The sequence below is a fragment of the Centruroides vittatus genome, unplaced genomic scaffold, assembly GCF_030686945.1.
Source record: "Centruroides vittatus isolate TY-2023 unplaced genomic scaffold, ASM3068694v2 scaffold_576, whole genome shotgun sequence".
Taxonomy (NCBI): Eukaryota; Metazoa; Arthropoda; class Arachnida; order Scorpiones; family Buthidae; genus Centruroides; species Centruroides vittatus.
Genome location: NW_027122713.1, coordinates 2,488,456 through 2,503,356, shown reverse-complemented (window position 1 = coordinate 2,503,356; position 14,901 = coordinate 2,488,456). Strand labels below are relative to the sequence as shown.

Below are 14,901 nucleotides of genomic sequence, written 5' to 3'. Positions count from 1 at the left end.
TCTGGAGCAATGTTCAGTGAACGATATGGAAAGGAAAATTCATTTGATTTTCATTCAATGTCTAGCACTAATGTAAATCATTCATGTTTTTCCCAAGTTAGAAAAGTCCTCCTTTTGAAAGGCAACTGTTAATTTGTGGAAGGAAAAGGCAGCAGCGGCAGTAAAATAGCAGAGATAAAGTGCAGGGAAAAGGCAAATGACTGAGGGTGACTGGTGGCAATGGCTACGGAAGAGATGACTCTTGACAGCCTCGTGTCCTTGAGACACTGGCTTTTATCACCTTCCTGTCCCTTGATCGTTTCCTGGATTGGTTTTGGACCCTCACCCATGCTTTATGATGGGGATCAAATGGATTCTCCGATTTACTTATGTCAATCGAAGAATTGAAGTTTGCAGAAGTCATCATTGTCTTTTCAAACAATGGAAAATCCGACTCCAATCCAAATGATTGATCTTGGGAGCTGCACTATCTAGACTATTTCTCAAGTTTCTATAAAAAATTTTTGTTCATTCTTTTTTTTCCTCTAATAATTAAATTATTTAAAATTTTTCTATTTTAGTGAGTTCTGAGACAATTCTGGAATGTCACACTTGTATTCCTATGACGTCATAGTATTACAAAAATTGGAATTCTTAAAACATAGAATTTAAATAAATAAAATAAATACAGAAATAAACATCAAACGAAATTACAATTATACATTAATAAAATATAGAAGTTCAGCGAATAGAATCGTAACTACAAATCTCTTTCTTTTGCAACATAACTATAAAAATTGTATACTCAATCTTCTTTACACACCGGAAATTCATACAAAAAATACACTTACGTAAAAACCAGATAACCGGAGTGGTTAGTATTCGGGTCGCAAACGTTTTCGTAGCCTCTTCTAGGCTCTTCTTCAGGCTTTGTAGTAATAAATCTATGCCAATCGTTGAATTTCGAACATATTCCTTTTGGAAAGAACCATGTTTCGAATTTCACGTGACGGAATTCGAAACATGGTTCTTTCCAAAAGGAATATGTTCGAAATTCAACGATTGGCGTAGATTTATTACTACAAAGCCTGAAGAAGAGCCTAGAAGAGGCTACAAAAACGTTTGCGACCCGAATACTAACCACTCCGGTTATCTGGTTTTTACGTAAGTGTATTTTTATAAAAATTGTTTTGGTGTTGTTTCGCACAAAAGATAATCAAATTTATTTTAATTTTATAGTAATTTAATTAATTTTTTAAAAATTTACCAGCTTTTTAAATTTTAATTATAAGCAAGTTAACATTGGTTAAACTATTGGATTACCCCTAGTTGATTTTCAAAACTAGCTACAGTATATCTATTACAGGTATGATGAATGTTGCCAGTTTTTAAGCCCTAAATTTGCCAAAATCAGTGATATTTGTTACCCAATGTCATTTCTGTTAAACTAATTATTAAACTATGTATCAAAGTTGTGGAAATTAACGGGAGAGGAGGAAAAAATATGCTTGCAGTAAAGTACGTTCAAGGAAAATCGTAACAACAAATGTAAAAAGCTACAAGTCGGCACCAGCATTTTACTGTATATGTCAGGTAGCTATTTATAATTTTTTATGTTATGTAGTAATGTTTTAAGTGTGAAAAACAATTAAATTACAGATTTTTACTGATCTATTTAGCTATTTTGAAATGAACATTCTAATAAATTACGATTTCAAGTTTTAAAAGTTTGTAAACTAATTTTTAATTAGTTATTTTTTATTCTAATTAACAAATTTATTTTTTTATAATCGCTGAATTATTAAAATTAAAAATTAAACATTATTACATAAAAGTAGTTTATCCTATTATTAATCCACAACTGTAATATTATATGGCTTCAGAATGGTGAAAAATGCCATTTTGGATTCAAAATGGATTCTGGTATATTTTCTTATTAAAGATTGCAGCATTACTTCTTGCTGCCTGTGGATGGCTATGCTTGGTCAGCCATATTCAGCAAACAAAATCAACAAGGTAGCTACGGAGACAAATTCCCTGACTTTTTGACAATTTTCGACAAATTCCCTGACTTTCCATGACCTTTTCCGAACACTAATGAAAATCCCTGACTTTCCAGGTGCGTAGGAATGATACTACCATTAAAACATAAATAGTTATTTTCAGCAACTAATAAAAGAGCCTCCCTCAATTTGAGGTATAGAATACCTATTCTCAATCAATGAAGTGTTTGCAAGCATGACTGCCTCAAAATGGGAACAGACAGATCAAATGAGACCACATCTATTTTGTAAACACAATACGAATCTGGAGGAGTAGCTCCAATAATTCTAGTTCTAAGAGACTTTGCTTCAAAAGCAGAAGAAATGACAAGATTGAAGCTAGGATCTAGCACAGTGATTTTCTTAGCAAGAGCCTTTTTTAAAAAATAGGTTTGATGGGAATGTTTGTTCACCAAAGGACAAGGACCCAAGCAGATTTGTGTGTCTTTACTTCAAAAAACAATCTGGTACATGCTATGTTGGCTGGTGGATCCAGGGGTCCAGATAATGTTGACACTACTCCTGGAATAATGATAACCTTTACTTTTCTCGAAACTGCAAGAGTTGAATCTTCTGTTAACAAAACTAATCCTGACTATAACAGGAAGTCATTAGCCCTACAAAAGAAATTGTAAAAAAAGAAGCACAAACTTTGTCTTTGTCAGAGACCAAAAGTCTAAGATTTAAACTGTTCAAGTAATTTGTCACCAACTTCTTGTCTTTTCCGGATGGAGAGACAGGATGGGGAGAATGTGCACTAGAAATTTTTGTAGGAATGGATACCTCTTTCTATTGATATCTGTCAAGGAGGTTTCGCATAGTGACAAGCTTTCACTTGGAGCACGTTTTCTGAGAAGGGGCGATTGGCGTCATCCTGGACAAGTTGAGATAGGTATGCCAACCAAGGTGGATCTGATAGAAAGCCCAGCTCCTGATTGTCAGCCAATGGATCTAGAACTTAGATATAAGGCAACAGAACTGTTGGGAGAAGGGAGCCTAGCCTAAGACTGTGTAAGGAGAAACAAGTATGGACTAAGACAGCGTAGTTAGTAGCAATCAAGATGAATTGCTGTGTATCTCTGTAAATAGTGTTAAATAAATAGACTTAATTTGTGTTCAAGGAGTCATAAGGTGTTCTTTTTGACAGACCAGAAATCGGAGGACACGATTTGAACTTTAGTACATCCTTTAACTGCTGCTATGGTGGGAGGAATTAATTCACTTAATTAATTAGTCTTTTGTCTGTGACAATATTAACAAAAATATTAAAATAATATTGAAAAATAATCTTCAAGTTTTGCAGTTTTGAAATGCAAAATGTTCAAGAAAAAAAACTACCTGGTATAGCTAATGCATCATAAATTACAAGCTAGGTATTTCCTGACTTTTGCCATTCATCGTATTACCAAAACAGAATGTAAAGCTCTCTACAGCTAACTAGTTGTAATTTCTTTTGACTGAGCGCTTCTTTACAAATCCAAAAATTTTATGTCTGACTTCTAGTATATACATACTACAGGCATCCTCTGTATATATAAGAAAACTGTTTGTTAAATTATTTATTTAGTTCTTTTTCAACATACCTGTTGCTCTCATAAAAATCTTGTGATCATAACTTTCGTAACCACGTGAAGTTTTTAAAGCTACCCATGATTTATCAAACCATTGAGCACTGTAAAATAAATTCACAAAAATTAAAGATACGAAAAAATATTTCAATGGTCTATATTAAAATATATTATTACAAAATATTAACTCATTTAGTAATGTAATTAATAGACCATTACTGATACAATAATAAAAGTTTGCTTTCTTCAAGATATCATAAGGAATTCTCACATTGTAATTAGATTTTTTGAAGGTCCTATAATTACAGGTATGTTACTGTCATATTAAATTTATATATTCTCCTCTCTAGATATAGGAAATTTAAATAGTTTAATTATGTATTGTATTTTTAAAAATCACACTCTAAACTTCAGTGTAATTGAAGAGGGTTATATATTATTTATATAATTTTATACCTCAAAATTCATTTTGTAATTGCATTATATTGAAGCTTTCTGACACTGGAACTAGAATAATTACCAAGTTTAAAAAAATTTTTTTTTTTAAACTTGGCAATAATTTACATAAATAACTAAAATAATTTTTTACATAATATTTACTTTATAATAGTCTTAATAATCTTAATTTATATGTTTTAAATGATTTTAGATTTCATTTCAATATACAATCTATATTTCTACCCTGCCAAGTAACTTCATTCAGATTCTATTTTTACTTTCCTGACTCTGTTATATGTATAACAGAATAAAATATGCCCCCCCCAAGATTTTTGACAAGACTATGTCTTGTTTATAAAATCCTACTGCCTGCTGTCTTACCAGCTTAGAGGTATGAAGGAGTACATGTCAGGAGTTGAAATTTGGCACAGAGTATTAGGTGCCCAAATCATGCATGCATAAAAAAAACCAGACTTGTAGGTAGTCAGGAGACCGAGAACCGAAACACAATAAAATACAAAATGGTGGCACTCTCTACAAACAGGCAGTAGTGCGAGATTTGCATGTGTGTTCCTCATTAGTAAGTTGGAAATACGAATATTGTGAAATTGAATTTTGACAAACACGTGCTTTGGGAAGTTCGAAAAGAGAATGTTGCTAAATCAAATTTTGACAAACAAATGTTTGAAAAAAACCCATTTACCTGTCCCGTGTTATTCCCCACATTTCTGGTTGCTATGTGTTAACCTTGACCGATTGACCAGAGATATCTCATTTCATCATTGGAACTTTTTGAAACTAGATGGCATGTTGTTATAATTTTATATTAAAACTAACTTCCGAAATAGATTTATTTTTTCTTTTTACATTTATTAATATATATATATTTAGTTTGTGCAAAATAAAAAAGTAATTGCGAACGATAGAATAGCCACCATTATTTTTTTCAAAAACGGGAAATTTTCGCATTGACAAAAATTCAACCTGGGGTGTCATGCAACGGAGAGAAATTTCAACATTCGATAGGTTAATTTCAATCAAAATGCATCGTAGAAGACCTCATGGTCATGGCTGTGGCCAGTGAAGTTTGAATGATCGCGCTCAAAACCAGCAATACCAAAGATGATTGGAGAATGAGAACAAGACCACCGTGAGCATCAAAGTGATCCCGCTTAGTAGCGAGCAAGGCCATATTTGAGACATAGTCTTGTCCCAAATATGGCCTTGCCGTTTTACTTGTTAATTTTTGGACTCGGGACCTTGAAATGTTGAGAAATGCAAAAAATTTGGAGGTTTCTGTATGTATGGAAGTTGTTAGTGTGTGTGTGTATGCGCACGCATGTGGGCAGAACTCCTTATAAGGACTTATGTATGAATAAACACCTTTTTAGTGGGGCCTGACAAAAAGTGTGGATCAAAAAGTTTAATTAATGTTTATAAGCATTTCAATTAATTTTATTAATTGAAGTTTCAGTTACAGGAATTAAAAATAAGATATATTTTTAAAAAAGGAAACAAGTAAATTTCGGTACAAAACAGATAATTGATGAAATGGTTGAACGAAATAGTGATTAGCTTTGTTTGTTGCTTATGTGTTGGCTTTTAATGTACCTCAGAACAGCCATTTAACCTATCACGTGGTGAATATTTTCTCTGTCATGTGTTGCTCCACATTGAATTTTTTTCAATGTTAAGTCTAATGTGATCACATGTTTTGTTCCATGTGATCACGTGGTGCCATTATATCATTCCAAATTACTTTATATTTTGCACACAGAAAATAGACATATTAATAAATGTAAAAACAAAAAATTTTATTTTAGAAATTAATTCTAGTATGGTAAATTTCAAAGCAAAAACAACGCATAGTGGAACAGAACATTGTTCACACTGGTAATGTGATTCCACTCACTTTTTGCTTACTGAACAGACTTTACACATGCTGATTAGATGTTTTTTCTTATCTGTTGCTGGTATGTGACTGGGAAAATGCCATTCGGATAAATGTAATAGATTTTCGTGTGATGGTCAACCACGGCGGGTTACATGTCTGCTTGTGTGAAACTTTTCCATCACTTCTCTAACAACAGACATCTGAAAATCAAGAAATGATATCTGCTTTTTTGTACGTTGGCAATACAAAACACAAACATTATATATTGCAATATCCAGCATGTGAAAAAACACTTTTTTGTACCATTTCACTGTTTTTCTCACGCACGGATAATTGTGTATCACTCCATCACACAGATCAATTCAATTCCACCCGTATTTTGATTATATTCTAAAACACAATTCGGCTTCATTATTATATCTCCTGATCTGTTATGTTTACCAGAGTTTGAGAATTCATTGTTACTCGTCATACTTAGAATCATCACATCCCTCTTATCCTTCCAACAAAACACAGACAAACCATCTTTTTGACAGGCCATAAATTCACCTACCTTCAGTTTACAATCAGGAAAATTGCATGGCATTCCAATTCAATTTGTGGTTATGGTTCCACATACATATGTTTGTTTATCCAGAAGCATTGTGGCTAATGTCATTATATGCATATATAATGTCAGTAAGGTGAAAAACCTGTCTTAAAAAACATTGTAATTCTTACTGAGCAACAGTTCTAATAAGGTAAGCACAACTTTCTCACCTTGCCCACCTTCAAAATTTCCATATTCTGTCATTGCTCCCGTGTAAACTAAAAAGTCCCAAACATGACTCGCAAATTTCAAAGCTTTTTACTCCAAAACAAGCATGCTTGCTCGGTATATACTGTCAAAATCCCAGTCTGTCTTTCCATAACATAAGACTTTCATCTACACACACAATATGCTTACATCTGGGATGTAAGCATATTTGAACCTGTGGCAAAAATGATTGATAACACTGCGTAATTTATGCAGTTTATCACCACCACCTGAGGCTTGATTATTGTCTATAAAATGCAAACATGACAATAAAAGCAGAAAGTGGTTGCTCGACATTGCACTCAGAAAAAATGGTATAGAATAAAACATCTTCAATTGTAAAGTACGTACTTTTCTAATGATACCTGTGACCATAATAAGTCCTATAAATTCTCTAATTTCTGGATTTGTTGCCAGTTTCCAGTTTTTTATATAACCATTTTCCCGTAAATCATCACAGTTCATTAAATTATCACCATACCTGTTTGTTTCTTCAACGATCTTGTCCACAAGTTCATCATCAAAAAATACACTAAATCATTCAAATGATGTAACATCACTCTGTAAATTACATTGGATTCCTGCTTGTCGTGTGAAACTGTTTACTTGACGGTTTCTGAAGTTCATACAGATCCAGCCATCATCACTACTAAATCATGGACATTTCCTCGAGTACGACCATGTGATCAGCCTCCATATCACTTCTTGGTATTTTGTGATCAATATCACTACTACCATCACTTACATTTTCATTTTGTATATATTCGTCATTGCTATCTGAAAATTCAGACTCATTGGAACCTAAATTAAACAAATATTCGATCATTTCTAACTTATTCAGAGTGCTATTTCTCCTAGCCACTGCCGTGTCGAAACAGACAAACTGATGGTCTACTTTCCTTTGTGATTTCTTGTAAACAACTATTCCCATTATTATAATATCCTGATGTACGAAAACTACATAACATAATGATTCTTTTGATATGAGTCACTAATTTCGAATTTCTGTACAAGTAGTGACATTGGATGTTAAAAAATGTTCCTAAACGGAAATGAGATATCTCAAGTCCAATGCTCCGGGTCAGAGGTCATGACCCCAAGATATGTCGGGAATAACACAGGTCAGGTTAAATAGCTAAAATCTTAATCTTAAATCCAAACATTTCATTAGTAAAAAGTGATATTAGAATTTATATTTCAAGCTACTATTTTAGTAAACAATCTAATTATAGTATATATAAATTAATGAATATTTTACTTACATATAACCACAGAGTAAACTATGGTAGGCAGTAAGAGGAGGATAATCCAAACCCCAGTACAGTAAATCATTTTTTGTACTGTTTTGATACCTTTCAAAAGCAATATTTAATGAATTAATTATATCATAAAAATGTTCAACTATAAAAATAAAATTATCATAAAAACTTTTAAAATACAAACCACTCCTTAACAGGAAGATTAACAGTTATTTCCATCCAATGTCTTTGAGCTTCATAATCCCCATACATGGGTGGTTTATCTGCACCTGCATATTTCATAAAATATCAGAAAATTCTTAAAATATAAGAACTCCATATGAAATTATTGGGTTCAGTTTTCAAACAACTGCAAATACCTATACATTCCCACTCCATGTGTCTTTCATTAATCTCAAGAATGGAGTTAGATAAATGAAAATTGAGATCAGATATGGAAAGCTTATGGGCCAGAGACCCTCATTAACTATATATGAACATCCAGTATGGACAGGAAGCCACATAATTTCAATTCAAAATTTTTATTTAAATTAAAATACAATTAAAAATTGCAGCCCAGTATCATGACAATGCCACAATAAGTCATTTTGGTTTTTTGTTTTTTTAACTTCTGTTATGTTATAAAAATAAAAATATAACCAGTTATCAATATACTACATTATTATTTAAAAACTATGTGCATAAGAATAATTTTAAATGACATAGATGTTGTAAGACAGTTTCATCAAATATTTTCTTATAGAAATTTATATTTATGAAATTTTTTAATCTACCATTTAGTAATTTAGAATATGATGGAAAAGAGAATCAGATAAGAATAAATTTTACTATTATGATTTCTAACTTTTAAGTTTGTGTAATAAAATTGCTTTGAAAATTATTGGGCTGCACTTTGAAAAAATTGTAGACCTATAAATTTCCACTGTCGTCCATCCGTCTGTCCTTAATCTAAATAACAGAATTATATAGACAAAAGATGAGACCAGATATGGAAACCTTAGAGGTAGGAGGCCCCCCGATTAACTATATATAAACTTCCAACTAAAAGTCATGTTATTTTAATTCAAAAAATTTCCTCTAAAAGGTGTTAGTAGATAACCAGCATGACTCTATTGTTAAAGAAAAAGTATGATGTACAGAGGCAAGCTGCTACTAATTTGAGGTGGAAAGCATATACAGTAGAATCTTGTTTTAACAGATCACTATGGCTGCAAAAATCATATGTTGTTTTGAAAATCTGTTATATTGCAAACAACAGATCTCTCACACTCCCAGGAAAATATCCATTATTCAAAAAATTTTTTGTTTTTTAAACCCTTACGTAAAAAAACACTTGTACTCGAAATTATTCAGTCTATTGAGATTTCTATCCTTTACTTTATGTAAATACATATATTACAAGATTGTATATAATGCTGTAAGAAAGCTGACAGAAACTGTATACATTATAAGCCAAAAAGCAACAACGTACGTATGATCATTAGCACTTCATGATATGTTAAAAATCTTGTCCATCTTGGTTTGCTGTGATGACACGACATTTCTGGGTTTCTTTTGGTGAATTGTCAGTATGAACACAATTTCAAGATGCAATATTCCTGAACATGTATCTGCAAAAAAGGTGCAGCCCACCTTTGTTGCACACATGTGCATATCTAGAAGTGTTAAGCCAGAAATAGTTTCCTTCCACTAATTAGTGTGCTACAGGAGGGCACTAATGCACAGCTGCAACATTAGCAGTGAGAACCATGATGTTTATGCACTTAGTTTGCACAGCGTACAATGTATTTTTTTTTTAAATTCAGTATCCACAAAAATTGAATTATTAATTAAAGGTTGAAAAAAATATGACGTTTACCAGACATGGAGTAAGAAAAAATCCATTATTCCATGATCCGTTAAAACAAAATTCTGCTATATTTTAAATTAATTCCTTATCTGTTTACAACAGGTTTACAACCTTCTTTGCTTGTTTATTCTTTTCAAAATTTAGTTTTAATTGCCAATCTTTCTATACTGATACAAAATAAGAATAAATTACAAATGAAATTAAATTAAAATTAATAATATTTAAACCATATATTGTATCAATATCTTCAATGGAGACATCTTAAAGAAGGAATAAAGTAAAGAAATTTCCTCTCCAATCTAACATTTTTCTGGAAGATGAAAAGAAATGGGAGGATATGATGAAAAGTTTGATGAATTTAGGAAGAGAGAAAAATATAATAACAAAGAGTGACAAGGAAGTGATACCAATTGTGTTAAGGAGACATTATGAACAAGGATTAGAGAAGCATACAGAAGAATCAGGATGCAAGCAATTGGGAAGATCTTACAAAAAAAATAAAAGAAGCAATACAAAGAATTTTTCTCAGTCCTATGCCCTTCAGAGGGCGTGGTGATATTACGAATTGACGATTTTAATTGTATCTTTCCACTGCTCCTGGTGTTGTGCCACGTGGGATGGCTTCATACATTGTATGCCCTGTAATCATCATTACTTGGTCTGCCCACCTAATCTGACATCTGCCATTGATCTTCCCTTCTAGGATTTGTTTCTCAAATCCATTTTTGCATCTGGAAATATGTCCCAAAAAGCAAAGATAGGATTGGTATATTTTAGTGGTAAGGCATGTTGTGATTTTCAGTTGATTTAGAATGGAGCAATTTATTCAGTGCTCTGTCCAAGAGATTCTCAGCATTCTTTTATATGTCCATATTTCAAAGGAATTAAGTTTCTTCCGAGAAATGGCATTTATGGTCCAGGTTTCTGAGGCATAAGTGGCAATTGGAAAAATAAGCATTCTTATGAGCTTTACTTTATTAAAAATAGTAATTGCAGAATCTTTCCAAATTCTAAATAATTTAGAGGTTGCATTGCAAGCAAGGCAAATTCTGCATTTAATTTCATTATTGCATCCTCCTTTATTTGTAAGAAGTGATCCAAGGTAAACATAGCCTGCAATTTCCTTAGTCTGTGTCAAGGAACAATCAATTATCATAACTTTTGTTTTACTTCCATTAATCAGTAATCCATATTCCCTGCTCTCAGATTCAAGACATTTCATAATATATTCAAGTTCTGATTCACTGAATGCTATAATAAGTGTATCGTCAGCGTATCTCAGATTGTTAAATTTATGGCCCCTAATGGAAATGTCTCCATCCCAATTATCTAATACCCTTCTCATGATTATTTCAGAATAAGTATTAAAGGGTAAAAAGGAAAGAATACATCCCTGTCTTACACCAGCTTCAGATGTAAATGTATTAAACATAGTTTTGTTAACTCTTACTCTTGCAGAGTTATTTTCATATAAATTTCTGATCATCGAAATAAGATGGCTCAGGACTCCCATGTTCTGGAGAGCAGGCCACAATTTGTGCCATTTTACACAATCAAAGGCTTTGGTATAGTCTATGAAATAAAGGTAAGCTTTGACATTAAATTCATAGGCTTTTTCAACAATTTGTTGTGTTCAAGATTTGTTCATGAGTTCCTTTACCAGGGATAAACCCCGACTGTTTTCAGCTATTTCAGGTAATAGAAAAAATAAAATACTTGGATATAAATTTAAGAATTTCAGATAGTGATAACTAGCATATACAGAAAAGAGAATATAACAATCTTTGATACATTGGTATTCATATGAACTGACTAAGTTGGCAACTGTGTAAGAAAGGTATAGATATTCTATAAAAGTGAAAGATTTAAAACAGGAAATTAATATGTTAAGAGAAAATTTTGTGATAGTGAAGAGATTCCTCCAGACCAGCGTTTCTCAAACTTTTCACTCACACAACCCAATATACAGTGATACCTCGGTTTTCATAGATAATCCATCTGAAAACAATCAGCAAAATCTGAAACCGACGAAAACTGAGGCAATTATTTCCATATGAATCAATGTAAATTCAATTAATTCGTTCTAGACACTCCAAAATACATACCAAAAACACATTTTATATAGAATTAATATAATGTTAAATACTAAAAGCAATAAGAAATTAACATAAAAGACTAATTAGCATAAATATAAAAGCATTAAGATGAAAGCAATGGAATCATTCAGCTAGACATGCAGGGTAATGTCTTGTCTTGTAGAAGCTAGTTGGACATGAGCTTCTAGCTTATATTGTCCCGTGGTAAAGTGTGACATAATTGTCATGTAATAGTAGTTGTACGCGTTTACAATGGTCGTATTGAAGGGAATAATGCCTTCTGGGAAATCTGTTTAAGGGTAACTGACCCCTATTCAGGCGTTACAGACGTGGAGGAAACCCAGAAAACTTCACATGACCAGCCCGCCCTGGCAAAGCACAAACCCACGACCGAACTCCCAGTGTTCAGGGAACATAATTGTTGGCCAGTGGTGGGCTGTCACGAGGTAATGTTCACACAACGAGAAATAATACACACACTGCACCAGAAAACGCATGGGTCACCCTTTGCTTTCGCAAAATTAGCAGCGAGGTCACTTGAGCACGCCGACGAAATCTGAGACAAATTTTTTGTGAAAAAAATTGACAAAAACTAAAACCAATGATAACCGAAGTCAACAAAAACCAAGGTATTACTGTATTTGTTTATAATGGTTCTGTGACCAAAATGTTTATAATATATAATTTTTAAAAATCTTGTTAAACTGAAGTCACTATACAACATAAAATGAAATTATGCATTATCAATAATAACTTCTACACATGAAATGTAACATTGAATACATTTCTATTACGGTAAGAGTGGTTCAGGCCAATCTCAATTTTGTAATGAACAATTTACTTCAATTTCAGTTTTAATTACTGAAATTTAACTATTTAAAAATGTAAAACTGACAATTGTAAATAAACAGATTGTTTCAAAATTATTCGTGAGTCTATTTCACTTTGAAAAATATTACAAGTTTTTTATAAACTTAATGAATCCTTTTTTTTTAAATGTACTTTTCTGATTGTAAGATGATTTTGTCAATTTCATTTTGTATATACATTAGGCTCAAAGACCGAAATTGCTCATTAAGCAAAAAAAATGACCACAATGCATTGTGGCTAATTCAAAACGACCACAAAGTGAAATTTGTGTCGTGGCTTTCATGATATTTGACCACTATGCATTCTGGTTAGGTTAGGTTACTTGGTTACTTTCCAACATGCAATCATTTGTGAAAATCTGTTGTAGTGTGCTCAATATGTCAACGTTTTCTAACAACTAATTTACTAAAAATAATTACTTTGTCAGGAACTTTTATTAATAAATCAGTCTTTTTTTATGTGAATCAAGAATGTTTCAGAGTTATTTATTTTTACAGGAACTATTACTGTGACATTTCGAGTTGCATTTTATGTTCTTTGAGCGACATTTGCATTTTTTATCAATACAGTATCTTTTACAGTGACACATTACAAACCCTTACTTACTTCCAGTTGTTAACGAGGATGCTGAGTGAAGTGTTAATGAAGTTGCGGGTACATCCTGAATGTTAATAAAGTTATTCTCAGAAATTGTAAATTCATTATGAGCGTAAAGTCGATCAAGAAAACCTTCCTTGTTTCCTAACTGATAGAGACCTGATGGATTAATGCTCATAACAACAGCTAAAACATTTCTGGGAGCTGCATGTCCCCTATCAACATCAGGCACCCATTGTGTGAGGTAAAAATTTTGTAAAGGGTTTATATGTGGTTCAATTGTGCATTTAAAGTGTGTAAATGTGTTTAAAAGTGTGCAAATGTGAGTTAAATATGTTTAAACGTGGTTTAAATGTGCGTTTATAGTGTGTAAATGTGTAAAATATGTTTAAAAGTGTGTAAATGTGTATTAAATGAGTTAAATTTGCCATAACCAAGGATATGTAATAGTGATTTCCGACCCGAAAGTCCTGGGTCCTGGTGTAGATTACGCAGGCTTCATTGCCACCGTCAAAGCAAGTGTCGGCTTTTCCTCATTGGTTAGTGCTCATTTTTCTCTTTTCCTTAGAAAACAGTGCACAGTCAAGCCCTGAATCTCTGAGACATAGTCTCATCCCAAAAATGGCCTTGCCATTTTACTTGTTGATCATATTATTAAAAATCACCATTTATGGAAACTAAGAGAATGTTTTTCATACCCATAGATATGTAAACTAAACATCTGGACAATTTTGGTAGGCATAATATTTAGTATCTTTTTTAAAAATAAATTTGAGAATGTGCTAGCATAGTGAGAACTTGTTGCTCAGACTTGGTAAATCTAAATTTATGTTGTCACAGCAATAATATTTCAAACACAAACAAAATGGAGCAGCTCAATAAAGAACAAAAAAAAAAATTGTAATTGGCAAATTTTACAAACATGAGAAAAGAGGGAGAAGCTTTACAATTAAGAATTTTATGCATATGGGAATGGCAAGAAGGATGCTTTACAGCATAATAAAAAGGATGGAAAGTGGTTGGTCTGTTGCTGAATGTTCAGGGAATGAGCAAAAAAGAATTAAAATGACAGATAACAAAAGAATATCATTGAAAAGAGAGGTAATTTGAAAAGTTGGAAGGAAGTTCAAAATATTTCATCAGTATGTTTTTAACATACTGTCTAGTAAAATATTGTACTTTAGAAGTGAGTCAGAAAAAAACCTCAAATAATTGCAAAGTGTATTAAGAGGAGCTGATCCCATTCCCTAAGAAACACCATTCAGATCACCATCATAATTCTAAAATATATATTTACATAAATAATTCTAGTGAAATATCTTGTTTTAGGATGGCATTTATTGTCCTTGTGGTTTTACCATTAAAACTGTAATAAATAAATAAATTTGTGATGGAAATTATATTGGTAAATTTTTTATTTATTTTAAATAAAATTTTAAATTTTCATTTTATAGAAAGTTGATATTCCTGGACATTTCAGTTAAAAGGTATTGGTTGTGATGTAGTTCTCAAA

General features: G+C 32.1%; 1 protein-coding gene across 2 annotated transcripts in view; it reads right to left on the bottom strand.

The window, feature by feature from the left end:
- The window catches only part of gny (garnysstan), a 60,767-nt gene that overhangs the window by 44,221 nt on the left and 1,645 nt on the right, over positions 1–14,901 (bottom strand). For both annotated transcript variants that reach the window (XM_067287650.1, XM_067287649.1), the window contains exons 2-4: positions 8,161–8,245; positions 7,980–8,069; positions 3,605–3,693 (exon numbers count right to left, since the gene is read on the bottom strand). In XM_067287650.1, the coding sequence (XP_067143751.1) occupies positions 3,605–3,693; positions 7,980–8,069; positions 8,161–8,245 (264 nt within the window). The remainder of the gene's footprint in view (positions 1–3,604; positions 3,694–7,979; positions 8,070–8,160; positions 8,246–14,901) is intronic.